The sequence below is a fragment of the Alligator mississippiensis genome, chromosome 3, assembly GCF_030867095.1.
Source record: "Alligator mississippiensis isolate rAllMis1 chromosome 3, rAllMis1, whole genome shotgun sequence".
Classification (NCBI taxonomy): domain Eukaryota; kingdom Metazoa; phylum Chordata; order Crocodylia; family Alligatoridae; genus Alligator; species Alligator mississippiensis.
This window is the reverse complement of record NC_081826.1, coordinates 122,840,646-122,860,426: the sequence shown is the minus strand read 5'-3', so window position 1 is coordinate 122,860,426 and position 19,781 is coordinate 122,840,646. Positions and strand designations below refer to the sequence as shown.

The 19,781-nt window shown below is 42.1% G+C and overlaps 1 protein-coding gene across 6 annotated transcripts in view; it reads right to left on the bottom strand.

Annotated features, from left to right (window-relative positions):
* FARS2 (phenylalanyl-tRNA synthetase 2, mitochondrial) overlaps window positions 1–19,781 on the bottom strand; it is a 433,719-nt gene that overhangs the window by 379,684 nt on the left and 34,254 nt on the right. For 5 of the 6 annotated variants that reach the window (XM_059724365.1, XM_059724364.1, XM_019490472.2 and 2 more), the window contains one exon: window positions 16,076–16,165. The exons of the other annotated variant lie outside the window; for it this stretch is intronic. Coding sequence is in view for 1 of the 5 variants with exons in the window: in XM_059724361.1 (XP_059580344.1) it covers window positions 16,076–16,165 (90 nt within the window). In the remaining 4 variants the exon portion in view is untranslated. The remainder of the gene's footprint in view (window positions 1–16,075; window positions 16,166–19,781) is intronic. 6 annotated transcript variants of the gene reach the window in all.

Below are 19,781 nucleotides of genomic sequence, written 5' to 3'. Positions count from 1 at the left end.
GCAAAAACAGTATAGTTAATCTACTCCACAGGATGAAAAGAAGAAAAATGTCCCCAATGCATAGTTAAGATGGAACAAAAAATGCCAGATATTACATGGCCTTTTGAATGTTTTAGGGCTTCAAGGAATAAGTGTAACAGGTGTTGTGGGTCTGCTATGCTGGCACATGGTGCCCCTGGGGTTCAACTCACTTGCCAGCTCTCTCCTGGGCTCATCTCACCGCCAGTCAATCACTTACTATGATTTTAATGTTATCCTTTGGTTTATCGAGGAGGTGGTCCCCGGGGTCTGGAGCAGCCCGGCTGGTTCCTTCAATGGCCGGTACTATGGTTGTGGTTAGGTCCAACCCACACCTAGGCTAGGTACAGAAATTCAAAAAGCCTGAGGCAGAATAGATCCAAGCTATGTGGGTTTCTCTAAATTACATATATTAGATCAGGAGCAAACAGAATACACATTCGCCCTTCAGTGGGGGGTGAGGAGGGGGAACACACAGATGCTTGCACTGGCCGAGGGACTCCCGCATACCTCTCAACATGGCTGCACTCCTGCATACCTCCCAATGCAGCCTCTGCCCCTAGCAGCAGGTGGGGGTGGTCCTCCCCAGCTGTGCATGCTCAGGTCTGGGGGAGCTGGGCCTACATGGTGGGAGCCTCCACTCCCTCACCCCCCCCACACACCACTGCCCAGTTCAGCCCGGGCTGAGAGCTGCACAGGGCTGTCAACTGAGCTGGGCAGCACCGGTGCGGTGGGGAGCAGAGACCCCTGCCCCCCTCTGACCTAAGCAACCACAGCTGGGGTGGGGGTCCTCGCTCCCCCTGCTCCTGTGCTCCTCAACGGCATTGCACAGCTCTCAGCCCCTGCTCATACTGTCTCTGTGATAGTGGAGGGTGGGCGGGAGGGAGCAGAAGCCCCCCACCAGACAGCCCCCCAGCTGTGCTTATCTTGGATCTGGGGAGGGCAGGAACCTCTGCTCCCTCATGCTCCCAACTGCTGCTTAGCTCTCATCTCTGTGAAAGCCTGGTACTTGGCCAGATCAGATAAGTGCAGCCCACCCACCCTTCAAAAAAGCACCTGTTAGGGCTTCAGCTATCCCAGCCTTGGCCCTCTTTTTTCTGTCCAAACCCTCAGCCTTGGTCCACTCTTTGAGACCTCAGATCCTGAGCATCAGCCCTGACTTGGCTGCAGCCCCTCCTGGGGCTCTGGTGTCACTCTGCCAGCCTCAGCCTCCTTAGCTGGGGTCTAGCCCCTGTTGCTAATAGTGAGGAGCACCTCCCAGGCACCCCACCCATGGTCTTCTCCTCCCCTGTAGTCACAATCCAGTCCTCCAGTTAAACTTGCACAAAAAAACCACTGACCTAACTGGTCCTAACACAGATCCAAACTCCTCTGAGTCGCCAGGTACCTCTCCTGGGCTAGCTTGACTTCAGCCTACTGGGAACTCTGTCCTGCAGCTGACTGCGCTCCCCCTGCCTCCCCCGCAAAAGGCTGTGCTTAAATCTGACCCTGTCTCTTGCACCCAGGGCCCAGGTGCTGTTAATTCCACTATTAACTGCCTGCCCTTTTCTAGCCCGTGGCTCAGTTTACCTGGGCAGCTATTATTTGCTGCCACTTTGCCCTCAGGCCTCCTACACCCACCCCCACCTCCTTCCTGATAACAGGGGCAGGGATTCCCTGTGACCTAGTGAATCTCTACCCTTGTAATTATTTTAACAAAACTTCTTCCTAGTAAAAGAATTTATGAAGAGCAAACAAAATAAATAGCAGAACCAGACTAAGAATGCTGCGCACGAGTCAAGAATGTAGCAGTGGCACTGCAGTCCTGTAGGAGTGAGTTTTTGAACTCTCAGCAACTGCAACTACCAGCAAATCAGGCATAGTATTTACAGTGCCCTTTTAAAGAGTTCTGTTCATTTGTCTCAACCAAAGAAGAGTTGTAGTAACACTGAACTTGAAGATGATGTAAGAAGAGGGTAAAGAAATAACAGCTAAACTCTTGCCTTACAGTCCTGCCTTCAGGCACACACACAGATCAAGTAGTAATTTTTCATTACAGCCGGATTCAGCTTTCCTAGAAAGCCCTGACCTATGGTAGTCATTTCATAGGTCTAGTGCACATTCATTCAAGTAGCTGGCCACAATGCTTTACATTTTCATGACTATACTTGGTCTCCTAATTTAAATTATTTAAATCCATATGAATTCCACCACCACCTTCAGAATATGCCAACAGATTGTCATAGAAAACTGTTCTATAGAACACGTGTCCTAAGACGCTAAAAAAAAAAAAAAAAAAAAATCTCACTATGCTAGTGGTCCCCTCTACCAAATACAAGGTGTCATCAGACAGTGTAATGAAGTGTGAATATGCATAAAAGAAAGCAACATTGCTTAAAAGGGAAAAAAAAAGGTGTCTTAATTTATTTCTGCCAGCCTGAAAAAAAACCAAATGCATTTTCTATTTTACCACATTTTAGATTTATTCTTTCCCCCTTATATTTTATGATTTTTTTCAGAGGCATATTTTACTGCTTCTGCTTTTTTCTAGATTTTTTTTTTAAATAATCTGAGATTCTCATCTACTTTTACACTTTATTCGGGTTTTCTCATTTCTTTCCAATGTTTTAATTTAATTTGTGTTGCATATTTATTTTTTCCTCCTCACTATTCAGTACGCACACACACATATGCACACTATATAATTGTGCTCATTTTCACTCCTTCACACCACTCACTAGATATCTCTCACTCTTGTCCACTTTACCTGCTTTCACAGCTGGCATTAACATTTATCCAGCTGCAAAACCTGGCAACAAAGTAGCAATACCTTTAAACACATTAGCCCAGCGGTGAGCAAAATATGGCCAACAGGCCAGATCTGGCCCATGGTGGGTCTTTGTCCAGCCGGCAGCAAGTCCCTCAGTCCCACCTGGCCCAGGCACCGTCCAGCTGTGGCGTATCCTGCCATCCCCTAGGCACATAGCAGAACCGGTGTGGCTCTGCAGCTGCAGCCTCCCCATTCCTGCTGCAGCCACCTGGAGCCTGCATAGGACTGCCTGGCATTTACACTGCTGTCACCACCACCTCCATGCTGCCCAGCGGGGTAGCACAAAGGAGATGCAAGGTAGCTCGGCTTGGGCTCTGGCCAGCTGCAATAAGAACAACTGGCAGCAGGAAGGGGGAGGGGCCACTTTTCCCTCATGATGAGCAACAGTTTTTGTCCCACACCACCATGGCTGAGCCTGGGTGGGCAAATCCGGAGCAGGCACAGGGGGAGCAGGGTTGGCGCTGTGCAACATGGGTCCCACAATTACCGCGGGGCTGGGGCCAGCGGTAGGGGCAGTCAGAAGGAGCTGCCACCACCTGGGCTGCCTAGAAAGGCAGTCCAGCTGTGGAGCTGCCCCCGCCCTGCTGTGTGCCCAGGGAGCAGCAGGATGCACCACGGGTGAGCGATGCAGAACAGGTGCAGGATGAGGTGGGCCAAGTCAGGGCTGTGCCTGGGTTCCAGCTGATCTGCTCTGGGTAGGGTGAATCTGGAACAGACACAGGGCACACCCCACCTTAACTACAACCTCCCCCCACAAACCCCACAACCACATCTTCCCCCACACACCCACACTCTCCCCCTCCACAAATCCCACACCTCTCCCTACATGCACACCCACACATACAAACACACACCCGTGTGCCTCTGGGGGGAGCCCAGCTCACTGCTATGCACACAAACCCCATTATACACATATACCCACACCCCCCACACACATCCCACACCCATATCCCCATACACACCCCCCAGCCACTCTCCCCTTGCACACACCCCACATTCCCTCACAAACCCCCTATAGCCACCCACCCACATATACCCCCACACCCCACATACACACTCATCCACACCCCCCCACACACATACTCACAGCCCCCACAAACCTCATAACCACCCATCTACACGTCCCCGCAATATACAAGAGTAAGACTTCATTTTGAGCTATTATGCAATCACCTCCATATACACCACACAAACACACACAAATCAGGACAAAAGTATTTTTTTTTAATAAAAATTAAAATATGTTATTGTCAGTGTTTGATTTTTAGTATATAATTTGTTTTTTTCCAGGTCACAGATAGTAACCCCTCTTCCCAAAAGGAGTACTTCTGGGGGCAAGGGGAAGGACTTCCGATGGCAAAGGTCAAATGTTAGGGGGCTGGACTTCCAATCCCAAGATGGCAACCAGTGGGCGGGGCACCTGTCAAGGGGCGGGGCTACCTTGCAGCCCTCAACAACTCACCAAAATTAGTTACACAGCCCTCCAGCCAAAATAAATGCCTGCCCCTGTATTAGTCTCATCACGCTTTAAGCAAATGCTTACATGCTTTGCAGAATCAGAGTCAGAGTGCACAGCATATTACAGGACTAAGGCCTTTGACTAGCGTCTTAATAAGGGTTTTCCTTAAATCTACAAATTGCTATCCAAAATTATTCAAGTGACAATGCACTCACTTAAGAAGCCACATTAAACACAGTACATCACTAGAACCAACTCTCATTGATATCATATTATTTACAGGGTAAAGCTCAGTTGTTTTTCCTTAAACGGATGTCACATGTACAAAATAACCAGAGTAAATATTGCATTACTTGGTCTATTCTTCCAAAGTTAGGGGACCTATTTTGGCTTAATGTACTACCAGTCTTGTGATTCCTGCTTAATTCTTGCTCTTTTCTTCGTTTAGGAAACTATGAGAAATCTACAAGTAACCAATGATTTCAAAGAATATGCAGTTATTTCTCTTTCTTAAATAATACCCACATCTAATGAACAGTTCTTCATTTTTCATCTCTCACGTGGCTAGAACAAAAGCTGTAATGCTTTAATGCTTCAAGTTAATTGAAAACCGTACAGGCCACTTTATCTTTACACCATAAACTTTAATAGCAGTCTTTTTCACTGTAATACACGTTTAAGAAACTGTATTGTGCATGTATTCAATAAACTTGAACTAACTGCTTCAGAAAAAATACTGTACCCTCTAAATTTACAGAGCTAGATAAGGCGCTGACATATGCATGATTTGGATATGAAGTGAATTACAAAGGTTAAAAAAAAACACAGTTGGATTTGTGTCCTGTTTGCTTCTTTATGGTATGAAGAGAAAAATGGAAAACATTTTGTTTTGTTTTAAAGAATTGTTACCCATTGTGAAAGGTTTTTTTAAAAAACTAAGAAATCAGAAATATAAACTTTTATCTTCCCTATTTTTGTTAGGGTCACACTCTCCTCAGCCCTAACTGCTTCAAAATTCAGGAAAATATTTGAGCCTGCACTTACAGAATTATAGAAATATAAAACTAGAAAGTAAGCCAAGAGGTTATCTGGTCCAACCCCATGATTGGGACAGAATTATCCATGTCTAAATTATTCCAGACAAATGCTTGTCTAACATGCACTTAAACCCTCCAGGGATTCCCCAACCTCTCTAGCTAGTCTATTCCAAAGTTTAGCCACCCTCATAGTTAGAAAGTTCTTCAATATCTAACCTCCTTTGTTGCTATTTAAGACCGTTATTCCTTCTCCTGTCTCCTGGGGAAACAGAGAACAATTGAATGCAACCATCTTTTATAACAACCCTTTGTGTTATTAAATGCTACCAAAGATTATCAAACTCCCTTTAGTCTCCTCTAATTACAGGCCTTCCACCAGCTCATCAGATATCATGTCTTCTAGACCTCTAATCAATTTTTTTCTCTCCCCTGGACTCTATATTTTCAACATCTTTCTCAAATTATGATGCCCAAAGTAGCAACTAGTACTCCAGGGCTAAGTACAGAGAGGCAAAAAACCTGAGGCTGAATCAATTCAGTCTTTGCAGGTTAGTCTATACTGCACAGATTAACCTAGAAACAACTGGACAGACATTCACTTTTAATTAAGGAAATGCAGCCACATGCCTGCAGTGGCTCAGGATAGAAGCTAGGGGGGGGCACTACAGCATGGCTCTCTGGCACATAGCCAGCATGGGCTGTGTTTGCTTCCTCTTCCTGCTGCCCCCAAGGTTTCTAGGATTTGCAATCCAGACTCACAGAAGCAGGACTCTGCAGGGTTGCTCATAACCTCCCCTTTCTGCTTCCAGGTGCCTCTGGGATTTTTAGTTCACAGTCATAGCCAGCGGTAAGTTTTTATCAGGGCAGGGCAGCTCTGTATTTGGGGGAGGGGAAGTTTAACCCCCCTCTCTGGCCCCAGACCCCAGCCAGGGTTTCCCTAAGGGGGAGGGGAGGGCAGTCCCTGCCACCCCCATGCCCCCCAATCTTGTTGTCAATCATTACCCCCAGGTGAACATGAGCCACTATACAGTATTTTCCATAGCCTAATCAGTAATTCCCCATTTTTTTCATACATTTGGTTGTTCCCTCTTAAGGGTAGTACTTTTCTGTCTTTATTAAATCGTCTAACAGAGCATTTCTTTGCAATTTACCAGGGTAATTTTAAATTTTAGTCCTTGCTTTTAAAGGTTTCTGCTACCCCACCCTATCTAGCTTTATGTCATCCATACATTTCATAACTATACTCTCCATTCTACTCTCTGCAATTAAGCTAATAAATAGTAGCAGACACAAGAGAGACCCATAAGGAATCTCATTTGATACTTCTTCCCAACTTGATATTGACCTATTATTGATTATTCTTTGAACATTACTACCCCAAGTAGTTCTGCACCCACCTAATGGCAGTTTTTTCTTGATATTTCCCAGTTTCTTCCCCAGCATGTCTTTCCTGTGCCACCAGCCCTCATTACATTATTGAAAGTCTCATAATACTATATTGATGCTTTACGTCAAGTTAGAAGATATCAGAGTTTCAGGATGGGAGGTGGGATGTTGGGGGTGTTATTTTTTGCCCCACCCTCTTTTTTTTAAGGAAGCATTTAATCGTCTTGGTTAGGGAGAAAGGCTTAGAAATGCGAACATTTAATGTTAAAAAACCAGAAGGCAAATAAAACGAACCGACACCTATTATTTTTTAAATCTAATTATTTTGGAATGCTTAGTGATTTGCAAAAGTGAAATGCTTTATTGAAGTAGGGCCCTAAAGACTAAATAAGCATTGACAAATTATAGCAGTCAGCAGCTGCAATCACCAGAGTAAGGCTGAGTTCCAAACAATTTGAAAAATAAATCAGGGTTTGAAAATACCAGGATGCATATTTTAATTAGCCTGATCACACATCAAAACAACCAGGGGGTTGGGAAGGGAATCAGAGGTACGGTGACTGATATGTTCCTGCTGGTAGCCAAAGGAACTCTATCCACGTGTTTTGTAATACTCTACTATCTTTTGATATCTCTAGGAAAAATATCTGCCATTTAGCTTGGACTGTAACTGCTTCTTTCCAAGATCTGAAGAGCACTTGTGACCCCAAGCTTCTCGAAAGTCCCTTCCAACTATAAGTCCAATAAAAGAGGGAAAAAATAGTCAAAGTCCAAGGCATGCTAGGTCCATGTTTTGAGTGCAGTGCATAAGGCTAATCTGGTATGAACTAGGGCTATGCGAAGCTTCAGCCCCAATTTGATTCAGTGGAAATCTGGCCCGATTAAGTCAGGAGACCCTTTAATCTCTCCAAATTGAATCGAAACCCTCCAAATCGATTTGGAGAGATACGGAAAGATTCAACTATTCAGACACAGACACAGCTTTAAATATTTTTTTGTACATACCTCAAGGTACCAGGCAGCTCATGAATGCTACGATGGTGGAGCAGACAGAACGCCCCATAGGACCACGGGGAGCTCCCCAGCGCACTTGGCAGCAGACCTGGAAGTGGACCAGAAGCACTTCCAGTCCACTTCTGGGTCCACTGGGGAGCGCCCCCTCCCAGGTCAGTGAGTGGTGTCTCCTGGGTCTGGGGGGTACCCAGGGCTCCCCAGGGCCAATCGCCATATCGCAGGGGGCATGGGGGTGCCCCCCCGCATGCTAGGTGGTGGACCCGGAAGTGGACTAGAAGTACTGCCAGTACTGCCTCCAGGTTCGCTGCCGAGCACACGGGGCCTCCCCCCCCCATGTTCCTATGGGATGCTCCGTCTGCCCCAGCATCGCAGCGTTCGTGAGCCGCACTGGTACCTCGAGGTATGTAGAAAAAAAACATTTAAAGCTATGTCTATGGCTGAACCGCTGATTCTCTGAATCAGCATTGAATTTTCAGATTTGGATTCAGCCTAATTGAATTGGGGACAGTGATCCAAATCAACAAATCAAATCACTGTCCCCGATTCGGGCCGAATCCAAATCGAATACAGCTCATTTTGCACATCCCTAGTATGTACCACATTCAGCAAATGGGTTTGGTCTAAGACCCATAGGCTGTACAGCAAGCCAGATAGGGCTTTGTAGGCCAGATCAGGTCCACAGGCTCTATCTTTGACACATAGTCTCTGCCCTTAAAATCGGCAAGGATCAGACTTCTCTGGAGAGAACCTATGGAATAGTCCTTTTGTGGACTATGGAACAACAACAGACATTAGGATTCAAGTGATCTTCAGCATGCCTTCAACTCCTCTGCAAGGGTGCAGCAAATTAGTCTTCAACAGACTGATCAACAGATCACATGTATTATTTTCCCCTGTGCAGTACACCACATGCTGTTTCCACAAAACACAGAAGATGCTTGGCTCCTGTTCTTGCCCTCTAAATCTGCTTCACTGTCAGCAGCGAAAAAACTTAGGTGCTACCATGTCAGGTGGAGATTGTGGGATTTACCCTTATAACTACAATTAGCAAGGTACAATGTAAAGAAGCAATCTGCAAGCATACTTCTCCTTCACTGTAAATATCAGAGGCCATTATCAATTTCTACTATATATCAAAGCATTTCCCTTTCTCTGTGCACAGCTCATTGCTTGATATAACTAAGCCAGTATAACTGTCCCTCAGTTAAATGTGGCACTTCTGTAAAGTTTATCTTGCTGATCCTTTCATATCCTACATCTCATCAGCTTTTCTTATGTGCATTGCACATACTTATTTTTGGAGAACAAAGGAATTATATCTATCTTATTGTTTTACCACCACTTTAACTATAGTGTTAGTTACAAAAGCAAACATGATATAAATGTATATTTTTGAGGCATGGTAAAAGCTTGGGAAATGTTCACTTTTGCTAAAAAGTTACAGAAACATATTTAAGGGGAAATTTCACCATGCGGAATAGCTTAATTATTCTTTTAACAGCTAGATTCCTTTTAACCTTTTCAGTATTTTTAATTATTTTCATTTTTCTTTCTGACAATCATCAATGAGTTTTTTTTTAACTTCATGCTGAAATCAATTGAATCATTTCATATTTTTGATATCACACTCATTTACAAAGGCAAAGAAGCCATAAAACAGGCATATGAGCCAAATTAGTCTTGTAGTTGCATTGGTTTAACTGACAATTTTCTCTCATCACATAAAAATGATCAAACAGGAGCAAGGCAGTAAAGCAGACAGCTCTAACTATGTATAACAATTTGCAACAACAGAAAATTCAGAATAGATACTGCTTCTTCATAAACATTCTCTTTGAAATTTCCCTCATCATGCACATTGCACTTCACACTGTCAAATATGTTCACTAATATATGCTTTGAATATTTGCACTTTGGCCATGCTGATATATCATCTTCATTTGTTTTTGGTTTTGTTTTTTTTTACTGTTGTTAAAGGAAAATGCATCATTAACCACAAATGTATCAGATTTCCAGTTCGGTTAACATTTCACTAAATATGCACTATATAGATCTAGCAATTCTGGATCTTACTTTTTACTCTAGTTGGAAGTGGAAGGGATACCTTTTCTCTGGTGTTTGGAGAAAACCAATGGTGTTTGGAAAAAAACATTACACTGGAGATAGGTGACCTAATTTACCTCCACATAAAAAATAAATAGATTTGATGTCACACATTTGGTATCACTGCTTCACTCCACATTTTGCAGATCAATGGTTCCAAACTTTTTAAGATTCAAGAAACCCTGTATTAGACTCAGAAAAATAGTCATTATCATCACAAGCTGCCAGCTCTTAGCTTTCAAGCACTTTTTGCCCACAGAAAAATAATAGAGACATTCTTCTGTTGCAAAGACCTTGGTAAGGCTGCAACAGATCAGCATCTTTTTGATATTACAGATTTCACTTTGAAATCTCTGGCTTCATCTTGTGCATCAACTGTAAGTGTTTGCGGACTTAACAATGCTAATACTGCACAGCACCCTGCAGCAACCTTCAAAGCTTCTGACAGCACGCTGATTGAGAAACACTGATATATGCAGGTAAGAACTGTCAGGAAATCTTGGGTGATTAAGTTCATATATAGTCCTAGGCTATGAAACTCAGATCTCAATAAAAATCTCAGTTCTCAAAGATTTATGTCACAATTACAGTTTGAACACATTACAGAGATAGGGATAAACCACAAAATTTCAATACTAACTTCTCCATAGCTTGAGAGGAGGAAAGAATATTTAGGATACGCAATGTACAGTAAACTAGGGAAATGCAGAGTCCTTTAGGCTTCATTTCTGAGATATTTAACTTATTTGCTTGAGTCACCCTACTAACACAAGGAACAATCCACATGTTTACAGCTAAGCACATACGAAGGTGTATGTTCAAAACATTCATATTCACATTTGGCTACATGTAGTTTTCCTCCATATGGAAATCCTTCCTGAAAACAAAGGAATACAGTATATACAACAGAATACTAAACAACCATACTAACTGGGACCAACTTTGAGCAGGTACGAAAACAGAGGGTTGCTCAAATAACCTCCCAGAAAAATGGCCTATAGATAAACCAAAAGTAAAACAGCTCAGTGTTGGTACAATGCAACTGAAATCATATGAATCAATGATAAATAAGCAGCAACTAATAAATAAGATTTTATTAATACACATACACATGCATGACTAAAAACACAGTATAACAAAAAGACAGCATTTAATGTACTTTGTTAATAAGATTGCTGTACCATAAACTAAAATGTGTTCCAATATGGGGGAAAATAAGTAGATGATGAATATTTAAAGTAGTCACTTATCATTTATTTGATTAACAATATAAGATGCAGTAATGTGCGGTTGACTGAACTGTGATTCTTTAGCATTCAACTGTAATTTGTTTGCACTGGCACTAGAAAAAAAATGCCACTGCTGAGGACAGCTATACTGATACTTCTTGCACCACAAATGATAAACCATTGCAGGCACTACATAAGTCTGCTTACCACAGTTTAAAGCTCCGCAAAATATTACAGAAATTGCTCATGCAATGCAAAGTCATCAAACAGAATAAATTTGTAGAGAAACTAAGTTATTAAGAGCTCACAGACACAAATAAAATATATCGTTCAAGGCAAACTGATCTGCAGAAAAGTTGCAAAAAAAAAAACCTCCTACAGTAACAGCCTTTTAAAATGTAAATATCTATAAATTTCACACCTGATTACTCCGTAGCCATAACTGCTGACAGCTTACTAAGGTTCACATCAGTTCCCAGTAGACTCAAGCCACTGCTGATTGAACAGATTACAGTAATCTACTATTAATATAAATCCCTGGGTAGGCATTATACTACGGTTCAAAAAAAATTGTAAAACTTAACTCTATCTCCTAAAATGTCTTCCAGCATTTACTTAAGCCATTTTTGCAGGAACAATAATGGTTATTTATTAAAACACTGGAGCAGAAACAAACATCACTGGCACGTATGAAGAGAAGTAGAAGACATTCAGTTGAACCCACCCTTGGGCTGGCAAGAATAGAGGTAACAGCTGCAACTAAGCACTGTAAAAGACAGGAGAGAATCATATGCCTGATCATTTGACCAATCGGAGGGATAAAAGGTGGGGTCTTTCATTCATAAGAGAAAGGACAAGGGATAAGGAAAGTAGGGCTTTCCAGCTCATGTGGTCATCAAGTCCAGCGCCCTGCTTAAGGCTGAATTACCAACTATTCCAACTAACCCCAACTAACCTCCTCTTGAAAACTTCCAGGGATGGAGATTCTACATCTCCTCTAGATAGCCTATTTCAATGCCTAACCACCCTCAGTCAGAAAGTTCCTCCTAATCTCCAACCTAAATTTCCTTGCTGCATCTTGAGGCCATTGATCCCAGGCCTGTCCCTTATGGCCACAGAGAAAAGTCTCTCTCCATCCTTTCTATAATCACCCTTCAGGTATTTGAAGACTGCTTTTAGCTTCCCCCCTCAGTCTTCTCTTTTCCAGATTAAATAACCGAAGTCATGGGCATGTCTAGAATGTTGAAAATGGGGGTAAAGATGTAAAGACAGTGAGGTGCATTTTCACATATAAAACAAGACATTTTTCTCCAGTTTAAACTAGAAGCTATACTAATATGCTAGGGGCCTAGAGGTCTGTATTACTAGAGGTCTGTATTATTCAGTTTAAGATTGAAGCAAAAACAAATATAACTTCATTGGAATGAATTAAAAAACCAATCTGCAGGGCTGTGAAATAGGAGCTTCATTACCAAGAACAACTAACAGACAGCAAAATTGTAGAACCAAGGATAGCTTGATCAGTGGAAAATCAAGTCAATTAAAAAGAAGAGAGGGTCATTAATACCTGTGGAATGATGATTTTAGAAGGGATCAGGTAGATTACGAACCATTAAGTTAATTGATTCCCCCAGCAGTGCCTGACTAGAGATGCTGCTACCACTGCCAAGCACTTGGTTTTAAACTTTGGGTAGACCAGGGATCAAACGGGGGTACAGGTGCATCAGTGCACTCCCTGGACCTGTCCCTGACCCAAGTTCCTTCAGCCTTTCAGAATCAGTCATGCTTCCCAAGCCTCTAATCATTTTTGCTGCTCTCCACATCTTTCTTGGAGTGCTGTCAGGAGCAGCACTGGACTCAGGAATAAATCCATAGTGTATTGAAGTGCATAAGCGTTCCATTGACTTCAATCTTACCCTTAGTGCAGAAATGATATGCAGTAGAACTCAGATTCTCTGTAGGGTTAGGTTTCTTAGCACCATGAAAAGACAAGGGGTTCACAACATAACTGAGGCTATACAGAGCCACCATAAACAACTGCAGGGGACTGCTGAGATGCTCCAGCTGCTTACTACATCTTTCACTTCAAAAGGGCACCACTTCTCCAAACAAGTGCAAAGGATCATTGATGATTTCCAACTGCTCAAAAAAGTAGCACCCTTTGAAGTAATAGCTGCAACCATCACCTGAATGGCAAGACCTTAAAATAGCAACCTCCTGCAAGTTAAGTGGACTGCATACAATCCCAATAAGAAAAATGTGGGTTCTACTTTGTCAAACAATATCGATTGCATAGTGGCTTCAGCTTTTTCAGTCTGTCCAGAAATTGAAATCCTTATTTAAAACACATGACTGACTGTTAAATACCATATTCTGTCGGTCTTTTCTGAGTTAGGTAACAAGCATTACCAACCCAAATATTCTGGGTATACCTAGTAGCACCATTTTTGCTTCAGTCATCTAACATTTCCTGTTACATGACTTCTTTGTTTTTATCTTTACCACACTTAATCATTCATACATTGTCTATTGCTCAGCAAGTATTGAAGACTCTGCATTATAGTAATTTTTTCTTGTGCACCAGGGGTGGAGAGGGGTGCTTTAATTAGAGCGGCTCTGAGAGCCATTCTAATTAAAGCACCTATAGCCTTATGAAGCCCCCATCACCATTTTGAAGCATGGGGATGCTAGGAGTTTTTTTCTGGATGATTTTTAGTGTTTAATTAAAAAAAAGTTCAGCCATGTCTGAGAATTATGTCTCTATGATCTAGAATGAGATTGGGGGAAGTGTCGTTTGCCTAAGTTAAAATTCTTATCACTATTCATTGACATTGTAGGATCTCCATTCTCCGCAGTTGACACTTGCCATGTGGTAGGAAAGTTGCCCTGGTGTTACTGTTGTGTCTTTTGCTTTTCCCATGCCCAAATTCAGCTACTGAAAAACATTGCATATACTTAAAGATCTGTTAGACTCTGGCAATGAAGGCTGAAATCCAGGCCAAGATATTTTAACACAAAGAGTAAAATTTTGGCAAAAGATACCTTTTGGCCTGGTTGAAAGATTCATGTGCACAACTCAGAAACAGGCGTAAGCTGATGTTTCACATTTAGTAGGGCTGTGCAAAACAGCTGTCTCATTTCAATTTGGATTCAGCCATTTCAGAGGACAGTGATTTGTTTCAGTGTTTTGGATCACTACTCTGGTTCGATTCAGCCAAATCTGCTCTAGAGTTTTAATGCTGTTTCGGAGATTCAGATCAGCAGGGGAGAGGCAGACACAGGAGGGCGGCTGCAGGTTCCCCTGCAGCTCCTCCGGCTGTGCCTGCCTCTCCCTGGGTGGAAGGAGCCACAGGAGAAACCCCCATGGCTGGCCCTGCCCGGGCCCATCCCCCCGCCCAGGCAGCCCAAGCCTAGTCCTGGTGCTTAAAAAAATAAAACAAAAGCTCCACACTCGCCAGCTGTAGCAGCAGCAATCAGGGCCTCTGGAGGCTCATAGCAGAGCCCCCCTGCACAATGCAGGACACTCGGGGCAGCGGGGATCTCCACTCCAGGTTGGCATCCATGCAGTAGCTGTCGCATCGTGTAGGTGCAACTCGGCAGGGCGCCGTGCACTGTCTGGGAACTGGGGCAGCTCCAGCAGTCACCTGGAGCCTAGCACCACTCATCCCCAGCTTCCAGACAGCGCGCAGCGCCCTGCTGAGCCATGCTACACCCACCCCATGGGGCAGCTGCCACACGGGTGCCAGGTGGGGGAGGCTATCCCCACTGCCCCACACTGCACAGGGAGGCTCTGCCACAATGCCTCAGAGGCCCTGAACACTGTTGCCAGAGCTGATGAGTGTGGGACTTTTTTTTTTTATTTCATTTTTTGAAGTGCCAGGATGCTGGGGCCAGGGACATCAGGGACAGGGCTGGGCGGGGAAGATTTGGGAGCAGGGGCTGTGTGGGGGGCTCTGCCACATGGCCTCAGAGCCCCCATAGCCCCACCTTTTTTTTTTTTTTTTTTTTTTTAAGTGCTGGGAGGCTGGGCTGGGCAGGGGATGGGGCCAGCCAGCTTCTCCCATGGCTCCTCTGGCAGGGTTCGATGCAGGCTGCACCAAGCAGACTCAGGTGCTGGTGCTGGCCCCAGCCAGCAGTGGCAGCCAGCTGTCATCCTGCATGCAAATCCAGGGGACCGTGCCCCCTGGGAGGGCTGGAGGGCTGTGTTGGACTCCTCCTGGGAAGTGCGGGCCCCCAGATCTGTGTGTGGGATAACAGCAGGCTGCCATCCCTCCCCCCCAGAGCACTGGAATTGGAATGGACCTCAGGGACAGATTGCAGACGCTGGCCAGCTACAGATTTCAGTATCAGAGCAGTCCTTCCCCCCCAACTCTTCTCCCCCCCCTTCTTAGTTTCTGTTTCTGTGCAAGCCCAGCTCCAAAACACCCAAAACATTTCAGATGGTTTCGTTTAGTTTCAGAGGCTTCCACGTCATTTCGGATTTGGTGTTTCAGATGCCAAAATGGGCTGAAACACCTCTGAAACAAAACAGCTGCCGAAATTTCACACAGTCCTAACAATTAGTTCTATGATGTTACTTTGGTATAACACATTCACAGTAAGAGGTCTTCCTGAGATGAGCCAAGACCCCCCTCCCCGCACCCCTCCCCCACCAGAAATAAACCCTCTGTCAAGTGGACTTGTAAAAACATATTTTACATAAATTTGTGGCTCATCATTTTTTATTAAAATTTGCATTTTCTGGTGTCTTGTGATAAGTAGGTGAAAGCAAACCTGGAAAATTGATTTTTTTTCCTATTTTTTCAACTTTAACACAAAAGGTAAGAAAACTGTTGCATCTAAAATGGGAAGTAATGTAATGGTTCCATAATGAGACAAGTACAATCAGTGAAGTTGGGAGTCATGCATTACTACATCACAAAGAGTCACAGATACCTAAACCCAGAAATGGCCTAGAGAGAAAAGATAAAAAAACAATATCTCCAAGTGCTAAATACCAAGAACACAAACAAAGACTTGCCTCTAGCTTCTGCTGGAGGTCCCTTGGTGATTTTGGAATGGTGAATACCCAAAGAGCCTGGGCAGGCAGCGAGAAAGCCAACAGATGGTTCTAAATAAAGGGAACAGAAACAGGTGACTGACTAGTCTGAGAAGAATAAAAATAAAGTGGGAGCAGTGCCATGGTATTATCATTTTTGTAGAACCACCTGGAGTGGTTGCTGGCTTGTCAATGAATGCCAAAAATGAGTAGTGCCCATCTGCTAACCCTAATAAAAGTATACAGGAATAGAATTCCCTTGAAGCTACTTGCATGCTTTTAGAAGATTTGTTTAAACTATTTAGATAGGTCATGCAGGTCATCACACCACTTGGCTTTAAGAACAATAATTTTTTAAGTCTTCATGTCAAATTGTTCACCATATCAACAGTCATGATATTGATTAACAGCAAGAAGTAGACAACTTTAAAAAAGACAAAGAACTTGGGAATTATCATTACTTCCAAAGTTATTTTAGGAAGATACAGTGGGGCAGCTGAATGGACCATTATAAATCCTTGCACTGCTAGATAGGATGTTTAGTTTGAAATCCAAGACTGAACACTTCTTTTTATTAACACAGCAAACTATCACCACACCCCTGCCATAAAATAGACCAAGTTTTCCTTAGATCACTCTATCTTAGATTGAGAGCATTTTAGGCAGAAGTTTGGGTTCAGAGCCTGCTTACCAATATTTTTCATGTATTTCAAGTTCAGCTGAAACAAACATAGCTGTTTTAAATTTTACATCACCATTTGTATCAGATCAGAAAAGGCAATTCAGTTACATAGGACCTGTCTAGACTCTAATGAAGTTATCCAAAATAACAATGGCTTCTCTAAATTCAAAAGTTAACATATAAGCTCATAAGTAAATATTTGGAACCAAGTTCTGTCTGCTGCAAGACAAACGCATGAAAACGTAGCTTAAAATACACCTTCATCGATATGTGCGATGAGGGCAAAACAGCGTACACCAAATCAGCCCTTGGAGAAACATGGATCATAAAATAGGACGGAATAAAGATCTGTATATATGGCTAGTGTTCACTTAACAGCTAATGCTATATGTGGATCCAGACCTAAGAAGTTTCCTACATAGTGACTCAGTAGATTTCATACTACTTTGCTTTCAATGCTTACACTAAAGCAAATGCATTTTTCACTAGGTCCACTGTAACAAAAAAAATTATAAAAACTGTTTAAAAATAAAAATTAATGATAATGCCTAGTGACACAAATGGCACATGAACCAGTATAACTGATCAGAAACCATTTCAAATCTGTAACACAACAGAAGTTAAGTGCACAGAAACCTTTTCCAAAACGCCGAAACCAGTTTAAGATAAACCTGGATGTAGTATCAGACTTAACTGATTTGGTTAAATTGATTTATTGAACTTCTGTCCCATATCCCCTCCAGATTCAACTTAAACCTCAGTCCCCCAGCATCCAACGATGCTTTGCACCTCCCCTGAAACCCACCCCCCTCACATGGTGGGTGGGCTAGCCTTGGCCCAAGCTGTTTGCTCCAGATGAGCAGGATGCATGCTCTAGCACCCCCAGCTTCTGGCCTGGGCCACTGCAGGCATGTGGCTGCATTTCCAGAATCAAAAGTGAATGTCTGTTCACTTGCTTATTGGTTCAATCTACACAGTGAAGACTAAACTCCAAAGATTCAATTGATTCAGCCTCGGGATTTTTGACTGTCTGTACTTAGGCAATGAATATGCAAGAACTAGCTTCTTTTAAAAAGTTTAAAAATAGTTCAACTGGTTTCTTTTCTCCTTCAAATTTGGCTTTCTTTAAAACCTTCAATCTTAAAGAGATCTACAAAATATAGCAAATGTGAAATTTCTGCCATCAGTTGTTTGTTTTCAAGTTGTCCAAGGGTGACTGGGAATTGAACTAGGAAATCTGGAGCTAAAAGTGTTAGCCTCCACAGTTTCAGCTAAAGTACTCTGCATAAATGTAGAAGTAAATATAAATGTGGAAGTCACCTCCTCTCTGGACTCAGCATAGAGGATGACACACAGGATGAATAATTTATAATTATTGCTGGCAAAGAAAATTATGCATTGTTTTGAGGTTCCCTCATTCTCAAATAATTAAAAGTAGCTGACTAGATTTGGTTTAAATACTTTTACACAAGCTTGATGGATCATTAAGAGGGCTTGTGTCAAAGTATACATTTTATTTAATGCAACTTAAAAATCTGCAACAAAAAAAAAGGAATTAGTTCTTAAGATTATGTTACAAGTCTCCCTTTAACAAAGGCATAACTACTGGCTTCAAAACAATCCACAAAGCTTTATAATTCTAATGTTAATAGCTATTTTTGTTCACCTGCTTTATTTCTAATAACTACTGAATCATTAAGGAATTACAAGTGAAATCAACTGAATGTTTATTATCTGTAAGAAGAGTACACTGGAAGAAAATTGAAGGCTATATCAATGTTAATCCTCCAAGGTGTTCTCAGTAACAAACAAAAATTGACAGTCTAACACATATGGTTTTAAGATGTTGGCATCTTTTAATCATCACTATGAAGGATAGTATTTGCTTACATTATATAAAAATATAATACACAAAAGCCTGAATAGTTGACACTAAACATCAAACAACCAACAAATGAAAAAGGCGCCACTCAGAGCTATGTAATCATAAGAGGTTTGAGAAAGAACATTCTTAAATTTAGGGAAAAGCATGCATGGAGTTTTAATATACAACACGGCTCCCTTTTCTAAAGATAAAACAGTTTACAAAGTAGGCTTTCAAGCAATAACACTGAAGCCATTTTTTTACAATTCACATTTCTTTTTCATGATCTAACAAGTCCTGTGTGCTGATTAGATTCATTCCAGGGCAGATTGCCTCTGGTAAATATGCTATCTTTAATTTCTTTAAGAAAAAATGTAATTGCCTAAGCAATCATATTTTTGACCTTTAGCCCCCACAAACACATCACTGTGGTCAAAATCTGCTCCAGAAATAATGCTATAGCACTAGCATTTTCCTTTAGTAGGCACATACCAATGAAAGCAACACATCTCAAATTCCCTAAGCATTATATTTATATTACCTTTTGTTTTCTAATCCATTTTTCTTATATGTGTTATTAAATAAGGCAATCATGTAGTGATTGGCTAGTTAGAATTACTCAATTCAATCCTTAAAATACAGGCCCATTTTGACTTGGAAATCTTCCTAGTTGAAATAGGAATAATTTTATTTCTCAGTGGCATCAGATTTAGGTTTTATTCTCTTATGAGTTTTTATAGCTTTATTTTAAAGTTTTACTCTAAAGAGTGAGTGGATAAAAATGGTGTATTGTTACTCCATAGATCTTAGCTTTGTATTTATTGAGAATCATTTACTCATATTACTGCAAAAATGTTTGGGGCTTGTTCCCTACTGCTTTTTTTTCACTTTTGAACAGGCTTGACACTTCTCAGACAGTGTGAGCTGGATTCTTTTCTTCACACATCATGAATGGATTAACTTATCAAGTTTCTATCATTTATACTAAGGCAAACACTGACTCTCGTAACCAATGTTGATGCACAAGAAGGAAAGGATTCAGTGTGGAGTTAATATCCACAACAGAGTTTGCAATGCTGGTAGTTCAATAAAAAAGAACATGTAGAATTTAGAAATCAATAATGCTAGCAAACATGGAACTC